This window comes from Marmota marmota, unplaced genomic scaffold, assembly GCF_001458135.2.
Source record: "Marmota marmota marmota unplaced genomic scaffold, marMar, whole genome shotgun sequence".
NCBI classification, from domain to species: Eukaryota; Metazoa; Chordata; class Mammalia; order Rodentia; family Sciuridae; genus Marmota; species Marmota marmota.
The window spans coordinates 8,333,985-8,347,713 of NW_026000205.1; the positions used below are offsets into that span (position 1 = coordinate 8,333,985).

General features: G+C 54.9%; 1 protein-coding gene across 3 annotated transcripts in view; it reads right to left on the reverse strand.

Annotated features, from left to right (window-relative positions):
• Positions 1-3,469: 3,469 nt before the first annotated feature.
• Plekhg2 (pleckstrin homology and RhoGEF domain containing G2) overlaps positions 3,470-13,729 on the reverse strand; it is a 13,651-nt gene continuing 3,391 nt past the window's right edge. The window contains exons 1-19 of one of the 3 annotated variants that reach the window (XM_048790918.1): positions 13,559-13,723; positions 13,261-13,400; positions 12,230-12,501; positions 12,050-12,150; positions 11,224-11,290; positions 11,057-11,103; positions 10,727-10,877; positions 10,265-10,402; positions 9,877-10,077; positions 9,341-9,433; positions 9,176-9,262; positions 8,776-8,809; positions 8,584-8,685; positions 8,441-8,488; positions 8,327-8,365; positions 8,162-8,178; positions 7,798-7,974; positions 6,561-7,458; positions 3,470-6,378 (exon numbers count right to left, since the gene is read on the reverse strand). In XM_048790918.1, coding sequence (XP_048646875.1) covers positions 4,802-6,378; positions 6,561-7,458; positions 7,798-7,974; positions 8,162-8,178; positions 8,327-8,365; positions 8,441-8,488; positions 8,584-8,685; positions 8,776-8,809; positions 9,176-9,262; positions 9,341-9,433; positions 9,877-10,077; positions 10,265-10,402; positions 10,727-10,877; positions 11,057-11,103; positions 11,224-11,290; positions 12,050-12,150; positions 12,230-12,501; positions 13,261-13,375 — 4,164 coding nt within the window. In that variant the 5' untranslated portion in view covers positions 13,376-13,400; positions 13,559-13,723 and the 3' untranslated portion in view covers positions 3,470-4,801. Of the gene's footprint in view, positions 6,379-6,560; positions 7,459-7,797; positions 7,975-8,161; positions 8,179-8,326; positions 8,366-8,440; positions 8,489-8,583; positions 8,686-8,775; positions 8,810-9,175; positions 9,263-9,340; positions 9,434-9,876; positions 10,078-10,264; positions 10,403-10,726; positions 10,878-11,056; positions 11,104-11,223; positions 11,291-12,049; positions 12,151-12,229; positions 12,502-13,260; positions 13,401-13,558; positions 13,724-13,729 lie in introns of those variants that run through there. The other 2 variants (XM_015496870.2, XM_048790917.1) reach the window with 2 other exon arrangements.

A 13,729-nucleotide genomic window follows, 5' to 3' on the forward strand; every position in this document is an offset into this window, starting at 1 on the left:
CAAGGACTACTGTGGTCTTCTGTGGTAGTGAGTCTTAGAAGTGATTGCTCTGGGGTTGGTGTTTATGGGTGGAGGTGCCAGGTTGGCGCAGGCAGGATCTGTTTCCCTACACCTCCTGTAGACTTCAGCATACTAGCACAGCTGAGGTGGCAGTGGTTCTGTAGGGTTAGGAGGGTTGGTTAGGTTCTGTAGTGGCTGTAGGGTTAGGAGGCATGTGGGTTTGGTGGTGGGTTTTTTTTTTTGTTTGTTTGTTTGTTTCTTTCTTTCTTTCTTTGGTCTCCTCCCCACATGGGTTCTTGCTTTTTTGTCTAGGCTGGTCTCAACTCCTGATTTTAAGTGTTCCACCCCACCTCAGCTTAAGCATGTGCTTTAGTTTTCTTGACACCATTCTTGTGCTCCATGGTTGGCTTCATCCAGTGTCAATAATTTTTTTTATCTGCTTGGGAGGCTATCCCTGTCCAAAAAGCAGTTCCCAGTGTGTTCAGTGTGGCAACTTTTTTTTTTGAGACAGGATCTCGCTAATTTGCTTAGGATTTAGCCGGCCTTGGACTTGTCAATCTCCTGCCTCAGCCTCCTGCATCCCTGGAATTACAGGCTGTGCCACCAAGCCCAGGGCAACTCGGTTTTTATGGGGTCCACCTTTTCTCAGATGGGCTCAAGTGCCCATTTGGCAGGCCTGTGATGTTGTAGGAGCCAGGGTGTAGGGAATGCCTAGAAGCACAGTATTGCTGTAGATAAAGCCACCTTCAGGTTTTCCCCAATTGTGGAGGAGAAAAGGAAAAGCACCAGGAAGTAAGTTGTCCAAGGGCACCTAGTAAAAGGTGTGAGGGGCAGTTGAGCAGTGGGAAAACCCAGGCTGTAAAGACGTGAGGCAGCCACAGTTCTATCCAAGAGCCCCTCTCTGTTCCAGTCAGTCAGTAAGCAGCAACTCAAAACAGTCCACCTGTGGGAGAAGCCCAGGAAGTTGGGCCCACAAAAATACTGGATCCTGCCTGGAGTGTCTGGTGGGCTTCCAGGGAGAGATGCCATCTGAGCCAGGGTCTGCTGAAGACCACTCTCAGTAACTTGGTTCTGATTATTGTCTCATTTTCTCGCCTGCACCTTTTTTTTTTTTTTTTTTAAAGAGAGAATTTTTTTAATATTTATTTTTCAGTTTTCGGCAGACACAACATCTTTGTATGTGGTGCTTTTTTTTTTTTTTTTTTTTAAAGAGAGAGGGGCTGGGGATGTGGCTCAAGCGGTAGCGGGCTCGCCTGGCATGCGTGCGGCCTGGATTCGATTCTCAGCACCACATACAAAGAGGTTATGTCTGTCGAAAACTAAAGAAATAAATATTAAAATGCGCTCGTGCTGTCTCTTTAAAAAAAAAAAAGTGCATTGTTTAAAAAAACAGTTTTTATTTAAATATTATTTTTTTAGTTATCGGCAGACACAACATCTTTGTTTGTATGTGGTGCTGAGAATCGAACCCGGGCCGCACGCATGCCAGGCAAGCACGCTACCGCTTGAGCTACATCCCCAACCCGAGAGAGAATTTTTAAATACTTATTTTTTAGTTTTCAGTGAACACAACATCTTTATTTTTATGTGGTGCTGAGGATCGAACCCGGCGCCCCGCGCATGCCAGGCGAGCACATTACCACTTGAGCCACATCCCCAGCCCATTCCTTTTTTCTTAAACTGCCCCCTGTCCCCACTTTTTAAGATGGGGTCTCAGGACATTACCCAGGCAGGCCTCTAATTCTTGAACTCGAGTGATCCCCCCGCCTTGGTCTACAGAGTAGCTGGGACTACAGCCAGCTTAACCCTTTTTATTTTTTTATTCATTCATTTTTGGTACTAGGGTTTGAGCTCAGGGGTGTTCCACCACTGAGCCACATCCCCAGCCTCCCCCTCCCTTTTTTGTGGTGGGGGGGCACTTAACCACAGAGCCACATCCCAGCCCTATTTTGTATTATTTAGAGACAGGGTTTCACTAGTTGTTGTTGCCTTGCTTTTGCTGAGGCTGGCTTTGAACTGTATCCTCCTGCCTCAGCCTCCTGAGCTGCTAGGATTACAGGCATGCACCACTGTGCCTGGCTTTCCCCAGCCCTTTTAATATTTAGTTTAGACACCAGGGTCTCAATGAGTTGCTTAGGCACACTTTGAACTTAAAATCCTCCTGCCTCAGCCTCCCGAGCCACTGGGTTTACAGGCATGTACCACCGTGCCGGAGTAACTTTCTGAACCTGATTTTAGCCTTATCTCCAAAAAAAGTCACTCAGCAGGCAGACTGGTTGGCCCTCAGCAGGACACTCCTAACTGGACATGGTGGTTCGTAACTGTAATCCCAGCAACTTGTAGGCTAAGGCAGGAGGGTTGCAAACTCAGAAATTTTAAAAAGGCTTTGAGATAGGGCTGGGATTGTGGCTCAGCGGTAGAGCTCTTGCGTAGCACGGGCCAGGAACGGGTTCAATCCTCAGCACCACATAAAAATAAAGGCATTGTGTTGTGTCCATCTATACCTAAAAAATAAATACTAAAAAAAAAAAGCCTTGAGATAGAGCTCATAGGTAGGAAACCTGGGTTTAGTTCCCAGTACCATTTAAAAAGAAAAAAGCGCCCTATAGTAGGAGTTGGGCCTGAGAAATGGAATTCACACACTAGGAGGTGGGGCTGAGGTGGGCCCAGGGCCCATGGTATTCCCAAGGGTCCAAAGATCCCTTTATTGAGGCTCCTGGCTCCCTCCCAGGAACACAGCTGGAGCACATCTGGAAAGGGGCGGCCTCTCCTTCCCAGTTTCTGCCTTAGACACAGCTCCTTTTCCCCTCCCCTCTCCTTAAATACCAGGAATTCCACCGCCACTGTGGAGCTCAGGCCAAGCCGGGAACTTTCCTTCAGGGAATGGACAGCTGGGGGCAGCTGGGAATGTGCTGCTCAGGCCTGACCTTGGAGGCCGCAGTGGAGTCCTGATGACTGCAAACTTGAGTCCACCTCCATCAGAGGCTTCCAGGACTCAGCCCAGGCCCTGGGGCACAGCGGCCAACACTGAGCCAGGCCTTGGGCTGCTGCCTGGGTCAGCTAAGCATTGATCACCTGGGATCCTGGGAGCATCTGGCCATGAGCCTCCTGGGGCCAAAGAAACACCTGCTCTTAATGTCTCTTGGGGGCAAGCATTTCAGGGCATTGGATAGGCGCTCACAGAACCTGGCTGTGTAGGTTTATCCCGTCTCTGCCCCTTTCTGGTTGTGGCCCCGAGTAAGTGCCTTATCTCTTTGCCTCAGTTTCCTCATGAGTGATTAAAACACATCCTTAGAGCTTGAGGGTGTAGCTCATTGGTAGAGCATTTGTCAAGCACATGCTAGACCCTGGGTTAAATGCTGGGCAACAAAACAACCCCACCCTCCCTGCCACTTGCCTTTTGAGATGTTAAGATCAAAAGTGATTGACTTCACATAAAGTGTCCATAAGACTTCTGGTATGCAGCTAGTACCCAGTAAATATCAACTTTTATTTACCCTTTTTAAATTCTGGAACATGATAGGGTCTTGCCAAATTGCCCAGGCTGGCCTCAAACTTGGGATCCCCTGCCTCAGCCTTCTGAGTTGCTGGGATTACAGGCATGTGCCACCACAGAGATAAATCCAGATTTTTTGTGTTTTTAGCTAGTACTAAAATTCAGATTCCTAAGCTCCTATCCTAGAGGTTTTTATTCAGTAGGGAGGGATCAGACCTTGGAGGATCTGTGATTTCAATGATGCCCCTGGTCAGAGGTGCAGACACATTTGTGAAATGACAACATGGCTCGAAGCTAGGGTCTTTCCTGAGTCATTTTGTACATGAGAGAACAGGCTCAGAAAGGAAGGGCACACAACCAAGTAAATAAATATAGGGCCTGAACTTACGGCCATGACACGGGTGCCTCAGAATTCCACAGAAAAACACAACATGCTGAAGCACAAGATGTGTTTGATGAAAGAAGCTGGTATTCTCCTCAAACAAGCTGTGTAGATTAGGCTTCTCACTGGGCATACCACTGTAGGAAGGAGGGGGAGAAGGGCTCTGCCATAAAAAGCCTTCTGTTTTCACAATCTGAATTATTTTGTGGGAGCCTCCTCCCACATGGGCCTGTTGAAGAACTGTGGAGGTCCCAAGTGAGGGGGAGCAAAAGAATTGGGATATTCATACTGGGGAGGGTTGTTGCTAAGAGAAACCAAACAGATGTGGGACACTGTTGCTAGAACCCAAACCTTATCTGCCCTGGTTCTGGCACATCTCTGAAGTTTTGTGGTAACAAGACCCAGAAGAACCCAATTAGGGAGGAACGGATGGGTCAGCTGATGGATCTGGAGATGGCTGAGCGAGGTGTATGGAGTCAGGGTGAAAATGTGGATGGATGTTGTTAGGATGGAGGGGAGATGGCAGGTGGCCTGAGGGAGGAATGGAATGCGACATGGGTTGGGTTACGGTTGGGTACAAGGATGAGGAGGGTAGAAATAGTTGGATAAGCAGGTCCCACAGGTAGGCTCATGAATTGGAAGAGGTACGCCAGTCACAGGCTTGTGTGTCACTTCCCATTCAACAGGTCCTATTATCCCCCACCACGTCCAAAACCGGAAAACACACATAATTTCATGTTAATTAACAAAATATTAATGACATCTCCTTCCCTACCCCTGCTGTAGCAAGGCAAGGGACGTTTATGAAAGCAGATCCCAGGTATGCAGCTGCAGCCATTTGTAGACCTGTGTCGGAACTTCCAGGTGGGGTCCTGAGAGCACATGGCATCTGGTCAAACGCCTTTTAGGTGGCCTGATATGGCTCATGTGTGGAAAGGGGCATCAGGAGTCCCCTGGGCCCTTCGAAGGCCCACAGGCTCCTGGGTAGGGGCCAGCAGAGCAGGGTGGTTCAACCTGACCTGGGCCTTGGCTGGCCGCAGCCGGCCCCCACCCCCCACCTGGATGCTGACAGTGGTGGCATAACTGAGCCGCCTGGCTGGGGGCGGTGGGGGCTGGGGCTGGGGTGGCGGCGAAGGTGCCCTGGAAGTGGGGGCAGAGGAAGACCAGGGACCCCGGGTGCCTGCAGGGGCCTCTCCTCCAGGCCCCTGCCGCCGAGCCAGGCTCTGGCTGATGTATGAGGCAGCCAGATATCTTGAGAGGGCAGCTGCATTGGGGCCCAGGAGCTGCCGTGTGGGGCGCGGGGGGCTGTGGGGAGGGGTGCAGTCTGAAGACTCTGACCTGGCAACCGGAGACATGGAAGGGTCTCCTGGTTTGGATAAAACCATGGTGGTCTGAACAGGGGTGGGCACCAGGCTCTGAACGTTCCGAGAGCTTCCTTGCTCAGGTAAAGGCGTGGGAGCCGGAACAGGGATGTTCACGGGGTTCTGCTGCCCCAACAAAGGGGTAAGTTTGGGGGCCTGTGTGTCCACAATGCTGTGCTCTGGAAGCAGCGGGGAAGCAGCTGGAGCCTGGGTGTCCCCAAGGCCTGCCTGCTTGAGCCAAGGGGGGAGGGCCTGGTTCCCGGTGTCCCTGGTGTTCCCGAGGCCTTGTGGCTGGGGCAAGGGGGGGGCGGCTGGAACCTGAATGTCTGGGGGTTCTTGGAGTAAAGACAGTGGAGCACTGGCAGGAAGCGGATGGTCCAGGGGGCCTCCATGTGCAGGCAAAGGTGAGGTACCTGGAACCTGAGTGTCTGGGAGGTGACGTGATGAAGCAAGTGGCGTGCTGGCTGGAATCTGATGGTCCAAGCTGTTCTCATGTGTCAGCAAAAGGTTGACAGCTTGGACACAGACACTGGCTGAGCCCTGATCAGCCCTGGCACTTCCCTGTTCAGTTCTGAGGATGCTGGTGGGGTTCTGGCTATCCAGGTGGTCTTCTTGCCTGGGCAAAGGGGTGCTGGCTAAAACCATGACATCAGAGCAACTTCTGTGCTGGGGCCATGCCGTGCTGGTTGGAATCTGGACGTTCACATGGCGCCCTTGCTCAGGAAGGCAGGTGGCGGAAGGAACCTGAGTATCCACATGGTTTCTCTGTATAGGCAAAGAAGTGGTAGCTGGAACTTGGATTTCCAGGTGGCCTTGATCAGACACAGCTGGAACAGCTGGGGCCTGGATGGCTGGAGGGCCTTCTTGCTTCCGCAAAGGTGATGCAGCTGGAGCCGGGACATTCTGGAGGCTTCCTTGCCCAAGTAAAGGGGCAACAGCGGGAGCATGAACGCCCAGATGGCCTTGCTCAGGCAAATCTGAAACATTTAGACTCTGGCCATCCAGGTGGCCTCCCAGTCTAGATAAAGGTGCAGCCACCTGAACCCTGGCAGCAGGGCCCAGGGGGACAGATTCCTGGGCACACGTCAGTGGGAAGGCCAGTTCACATACCAGCACATGTCCAAAGGCAGGCCTGGGCCCTGTGTGCAAAGCAGATGAGTCAGGACTGATCCTGCGGCCAGCCCTTTGCTGATGGCAGCACCTGGACCATCAGATCCTAGCCAACCCTCCACTATCTTTGTCCCAAAACCTCTCAGACGTTTGGGTTCCAGTGCCCCATCTTGGGCCACCTCCACTGATCACACACCCACCCAGACCTCACCTGGCTCGACCTGCTCCTGGAGCAGGCATGGGGATGGATGAGGTTGGGCCAGGACCCGTGGCCGGCGGCGGGGGGCATTGGCTGATGCCCGCGTCTCAGCCCGCTGCATCTGTTGGATCCGCTCGCTGTAAAGCCGGGCCAGCTCTCGCACTCGGGACGCTGCCCGCTCTGAGTGCGGGGCTCCTGCCTTCCCACTCCTGCTGCTTCCACCCAGATCCGAATCCTCCAGGATCAGCAGTGGCTCTGGGAAGCCTGGCCGGGCCAGCTGCCCCTGCTCCAATGCCTGCCATGCACTTCGGATTTCTGAGCAAGAGCGAAATTCCAGCTCATCTGGGAATCCCTGAGCTTGGGTGACATCCTGGGGCTGGAAATCTGGGAACGATATCCCTTCTCCTTCCTGCTCCTGTCCTGCCCTGCTTTCTGAGGGAGGCTCTCCCAGCTCCCCAGGGTTGCTTCTAGGGAACAGTTCTCTCCTGAGGGCTAAGGCCTCGGCCGGCTCCTGCAGAGGGCATGGGAGCCAGGAGTCACAGGGAGCAGGAGCGCTGGGGAGACTGGGAACGTCAGGCACACTGGGAATGGATGGAAGGCAGGGCATTTCAAAAACACTGGGAATGTCAGAGAGACCAGGAAGGCAGGGAACTTCGGGAATTTCGGGGAGGCTAGGTATGTCAGGAATCTTAGTAAGACTGGGAATGTCGGGAATTTCAGCTGCACTGGGACTTTCAAGCCCCTCTAAGACGTGGAGTGGAGAAGGTTCCCGTTCATCCATCTCCAGCTCTTCCTCTTCCTCCTCCTCTTCTGAAGAGTCCCGGCTGGGCAGGGCTTGGAATGTGAGCGGTTTGCTGTCGCCTGGCACCTGGGAGTCTCTGGGGAACTTGGGACTGTCGTGGATTGCTGGCTGTAGTGAGCATGGGAAGAAGCCAAGACATCAGGGTGGGCTGGCTGACCTGGTCCCTGCTCTCTGTCTGCCCATAACACAGTCCCAAGAACATGACGGGGGCGGTGGTACACGCCTGTAATCCCAGAAGCTCGGGAGGCTGAGACAGGAGGATTGTAAGTTCAAAGCCAGCCTCAGCAACTTAGCGTGGCCCTAAGTAACAGGCAAGACCTTGTCTCTAAAAGAAATACAAAAAGGGCTGGGGATGTGGCTCGGTGGGCAAGTGCCCCTGGAATAAATCCCAGTACCAAAGAAGAAAAACAGAGTCCCAAGAACCCCATGATGAGGTGCCCAGCTCACCCCAGGATCCCGGAGGCCTCTCTGGTTTAGCAGTTCTAAGATTTCTTCAGTGATTGAGGTTCCAGAGGGGTCCAGTGAAGGGGGCCCAGCATCCTCCAGGTCTTCAGGGGGTCCAGAAGCTGGGACTGTTGGCTGCAATTCTGAGGGGGGATACAGCTCCCCTTCGCTGCCAGCATGCTGTGAGGAGAGTGAGCGGAAGCCAGGAGCCAGGAGGGCCCTGGCCCTTGACTTTGGGTCCCAGTTCCCTCCTTCAGTTGGGGGAATCTAAGCCCCAACCCTTTTATTCAGACCCAGGATTTTGGAACTTAAAACTCCTCCTCCATCAGACCCAGACCTCTAGGCCTTGCTTTAGGGTGCTTCTTACCTTGAATCCAGGCTTATCTGGAGATGGAGAAACAGGAAGAGAAAGAGTGAGATGCAGAAAAGAGTTATTCCTTCTAATTAATGAATGACCCCATCCCCTTCCTCCAGCACCCTGGGTATCCCCTGGGGTAAGAGAGAGAGACAGAGGGAGGGACCAGTCACTGACCGTTCTGTGGAAACATGACATACGGATCCTTCATTGGCTCTGGGGAGGATACAGTGATATCAGGAGCCTCGCTCTCACTGGATTTCGGGGTCATCTCTAGGTGGAGGTACTTACCAGACTGCCTGCGGCCACGACGAGCAGCAGAGAGCCCTGGGGATGGAGCTGTGGGAGAGGCAGGTCGGAATCGTGTAAGGAGCTGACCCCGAGATCCTGGGAGGGGAGGGCTGGGGGGCCAGCCTCAGCCCGCCCTCATTTACCTGTATTCCTTCGGCCAGGGGTGAAATTTCCAGCATCCCGAGGTTGGGGAGACCCGAGTAGGGGTGTAAGGGGCTCTGGGACAGTCTTACTTTTCAGAGCACCTGTGGAGAGAGTTTCAGGCTAAAAACCCACTTGTCCTTGGAAGTAACTGTCCAATTTCCACAGCCTCCCGGCCCAAGGTCCCAACTCACTGTGCAGGCTGTTCTCCAGGAGAACTTGTTTTGCCTGAAAGAGACACGGGTGAGGGTCAAGTCGGCTGGTCTGCGAGCACCACACCATTCTCATAAACGGGTGCTTTTGCATCAGGCCTGACGTGGCTGATGACCACTAATCCTCACCACGAACCCAGGAGGTGGCCACCAGAATTCCCCCAGGTAAGAAAGTTGAGACCCAAAGAGGTTAAAAATGACTTGCCCAAGGTCACAAAGCAGGGTCATGGTGAAGCTGAGATTCAAGCCCAGGTGGTCTAATTCTGTGCCTTTAGTGACCATGTTACAGGAGTGTCCCTGTACTCAGAGGGTCTTCCGGTACTATGGGGGTAGGGTCTCCAGCACTCCAGCCCCCGGCCCCGCACAGTGGCATGAGCTGTACCTTGGCAGGAATGGAGGCAGGGTGGTTCTCAAAGAAGAGGCGCTGGAGACAGTGAATCCACAGCCTCTTCTCTTCTTGGTTCTTAGCCTGATGGTGGGATAGAGTCAGGAAGCCAGGAGTGAGGTCTGGGGGGAACCCTGCAGCCCAACCCACCCCTATGCTCACCTGGAGCAGGTGCCTGTGCTTGGGAATGGTCAGATCGGACACCTTGAACCCTAGAGGGTCTCGAGAACTCTCACTCACACTCAGGTTGCAGCACTGGATTAGGGGCAGAGAGGCGCCTGGCTCAATGTCCTGTAGGCCCAGCCCCAAGTCTTGCAGGCACTAAGATGCCCGGGAGGTGTATCTGGGCCTATGCCCCCATAGGATGCATCCTATAAGACCATATGCCAGATCCCCTTTCCCCACAGGGCTAGGCTCTGTTCTTGCCCTCACCAGGCCCCCCACGGTCCCTCCCCCCATGAAGACACTTGCCTCATGGGCAAATCCAGGTTTTCCCTTGCAGATCTCACCCCATCACTACTCGCATACCCTACCAGCCCTGTACCTCCTAACAAGCCTTAAGCTACATTTGAACCCAAGGAAATGTGGCACTTTTAAACCAGGCTGTCTAACACCCCCACCCTTTTAGGTTTACAGTTACAGGGACATAGAACATACCAGGTAGTAACAGTCTAGCCCGGCCCCATGCCCAAACTCACGAAGATGTGGCCCTTGTAGATGTATTCTGGCCCCCGGCGCTTGGCCACAAGCAGCATCCGTGAGAACAGGAAGAGCAGCCGCTCACCCCCTCGCAGCCGGGGGCCACCCCCTCCACCACCTCGGAAGGCGCCCTCCAGCACCAGCTCCCCAAAAGCACTGAGCTCCGGGCCAGTCCAGCCGCCCAGCCGCCGCTGCACTTCCTGTTGGGACCCCACCAGGAGCAGGGACAGGCACGAACAGGTGGCACATAAATACACACGCCACACGGGGAGGTTAGTGACAGGGACCTGCTCTGAGCCAACCCTTTAAGGCTGCCTCGAAGCACTGACCCCCGCCCCAGGCCCACGGCTCACTCCCCACGGCCAGCCCAGCCCACTCTTGGGCCACCTGGAGGCGCGCTGCGTGCTCCTGCTTGCGCTTCATGTCATTGATGTACCAGGCGACCGCTGTCATGGACACAATAGCTTCTTCTACCATCTCTCGGCCTCCGGCACCAGGGCCCTCTGCCCAGTGCTTGCCTAGCTCCTGCCACGTGGCCAGCAGGTCAGGTACACAGGGAAGAAAAGAGAGGACACGAGAGTTACCCGAGGAGAAATGCAGAGTAGGAGGCAGAGACGGAGAAAACCGGACTGTGGAATGCGGGGTGCCAGTCCCTACGGCCAGTGAGACCTGACACCAAACACTGGCCCAGTTTCTGGGGCCCAGATGCCTCCCCAAGGGCAGAGTCTGGGGGAAAGTCAGAGGACACCTCCGCAGGCTTGGCCCAACTCTTGCTGGGCCCATGGTCCAGAAGTACCAGAAGGTGACCAATGGCTGGGACCCTGCCCTCCCCCAGGGGCCACAGCTGACCTGTAACAGCAGATGGTACTTGAGGATGCGCTGAACGGGTTTCAGCAAGAAGCTCTGCAGGGGCAGTGAGTGACGAAGCTGGGCCTGGCGCTCCTGCAGCCACAGGGATGCTGGTGGAGACAGCGAGAGCTCCCGGAGCAGGGCCAGGGAGCTGGGGGCACAGCACAGGTCAGGGGGGACTGGCAGTTCTAGGGGTGGAGCTGGAAGGGCTCAGCAAGTGGCCAGGGTTTGGGGACAGTCAGGGTCTGGCAGGGGCCAAGGGCAGTCAGGGGGTACAGGGAGGAGGGCTGGCTACTAGCCTGGGGCTTAGCAGGGCTCCCCACAGCTCACCTGGGGTAGTTCATGCAGTACAACGTGTAGATGTCAAAGTCTTCACTCTGCAGGAGACAGGAGTCAGAGAAACCCCAGCTCCCAGCTTCCGTGGCCCCCTCCTGCCTAGCCCAGGCCTGCTCCCCTCTGCCGGGCGGGTCCTGGCTGAGAATCCTGGCTTTACTCACCCTCTGCACGAAGCACTCAGCAATATCCCCTGCACTGCGGCTGCCCTCCAAGTCCTCCAGGAGCTCACTGTGGAGGAGGGGAAGGTGAGGAACTGCCTCCATGTGTCCCCCACATGAAGACCTCCCAATAGTCCACAGGGGCTAGGGTCTGGCGATAGCCAGGGTCTCTCAAGGGGATGTCTTAACCAGAGGAAGGGTCTTTGCTGACTACCCGGGATACTGCAACCTGCTTAGACTTTGTCCTTGGACAGCTTCACATTCCTTAGACTGAAATCTTGTCACAACTGGTATGAACAGGGGTGGGGAGGGTGGGTTTATGTCATGACATAAAAGGAACACTATGGCCCAGGGGAGAAGGGTATCATGACTGCTAAAGCCACAACCTTATTGTGATCCCGAGATCTCACCAAAGCACTCAGAGATGTCATGATTTTTTGAACCCAACACTCTCCTCACCAGGGTCACCAACCACTCTGATTTCTCTGGGACTAAGCAATTTCCCAGGACAAGGGATCTACAGGGTTAAAACTGGGAAAGTCCTGAGCAAATCAGGACAAGTTGGTCACAGTGCTCACATGGCTATGACCTTCAGGCCCCACAAGACTCTTGGATTCACTGTGAGCCTGGCACTGCACTGAGACCCCCTCCTGATGTTTGGACCTCATCCATATTCTTAGATTCCTGTCCCCTACGCTCCTGGGCCCTCACTCTATCACGAACTCTGACTGACGTCATCATACCCCATGTGCCGCCTGGACCAAATGCTACAGGGCTCCAAGTTGTACATTAGGACACATCCCAACAGCATTCAGCACCCCCGCCTCACCTGCTGAACTCATAGATGTCCTCAATGTTGGCAAACAGGGTGCCCACCTGCTCCATGCTCAGCCCCAGGACCCCGCCATCCATCAGGGGACCTAGGTAGTCCTGTAGGGATGACTGGGGTTACTGGGGCCAAGGGGCCTGTCTGCGGTCCCCACTGCCCTCAGTTGCCTGCCCACCTCACCTCCACAATGCTGCGTAAGTCCCGGACATAGGCCCGCTCTGTCTCCACAATCTCACGGGCCACACGCTCCAGCCGCGAGGGTTTTGCCGAACCAGAGACCTCAACAGGTGACAGATGCAGGCGAATGGGGGGACCTGGCAGGGGCTCTGGCCTGGAGGCTGAGCAGGCTGGGCCGGGCCCTGGAGCCAGGTCTCCCTCAGAGCCCACAGTGCTCAGGGATGTGGAACTCCCAGAACCTCGAGGGGAAGCCATGGCGGGGGCTGCAGGGGCTGCTGGAATGTGGAGTGAGAGGTCAGGGGTTCTCCCAAGCCCCCTCCCATAGCCCACTCACCTCACTTGGCCAAATCCTTCCCAAAGGCTTCTTCCTCTCTTCCTTACGTCCCAGCCTTGGTCAAGCCCCACCTTCTCCCATCAGGGCTCTCTATGAGCTTCTGCCACTAGTTTATCTACTCCACCCACCTGCTCCTCGTACTCCATCACGCACAGGAACGTAACCCTCATGCCCTTGACTAAGGCCCAAACTCCTCAGATCCACAGGCCCCGTGCAAAGTGGCACCTCTCCAGTCAGCTCTCTTCCCACTGCCGCACGTCACCTTGCCCTGTACTCCAGTCACCCCCAATTTCTTTCAGTTACCCAAAGCCGCGGCTCAGGTCTTTGCACATACTGTTCCCAGTGTGGCCATTGTGGGGACAGTCTTCCTTGACTGTCCAACTCTCTCCTTCCAGCCTTTCAATTCTTGGTTAGCTATTGCCACCTCCAGGAAGCCTGACTTCCCAGACTGGATTCCCATACCTCCCAGGTGTCTGCACCACAGCCCTGGCCACTTGGTCCCAGGCTTTCCCCTCTGGGCTGTCACTGATTGTGAAGAGCTGTCTTTCCCACCAGATCAGGAACTCTGTGAGGACAGGGCTGGGTTGTCTTGGTCATCCCCTGTGTTGCCAACACTGTCCAGCACTAGACTAGCCACACAGGGTTCCTCAAATCTTGAATAAGAAACATGCCTACAGGCTCTACCTGCCTGGTTGCTCACCTGTCGGGGTCTCACCCACAGCTGGGCACTCACAGGCCTGACCTCTGTGACTGCACCCAGGGCTGGGGCTGGGGCCGGGTTTGGACAGGCTCAGTCCGCGGGCTCCCTCAGGCATGGCTCAGCAGCACTGCAGCAGCAACCTGCGGAAAGACCCCCTTCTTGGGTACAGGACCCCACAGGCCTCCTGGCCTTCCACACTCACATATGGGGCTCTGGGAATTAGAAGGGAGGGGCCCCTTGGGAGGAACTAATGGGGAAGACAGGCAAAGGGACAGGAAAAGGGGGATAAGGAGAGAACCTTGAGAAGATGGAAAGGTTGAGACAAAGAATGAAAAGAGCAAGTCGCAGAAGCTAGGAGTCCCGTCGGCCTGGAGTCGGAGAATCAGGCATCCTGGGAACGTTTGAGTTCTGGCTGGAGCCGAGGGCTAGGGGCAGGGCTGGGAAAAGCCGTGGGCGGGAGGCCGCGGGG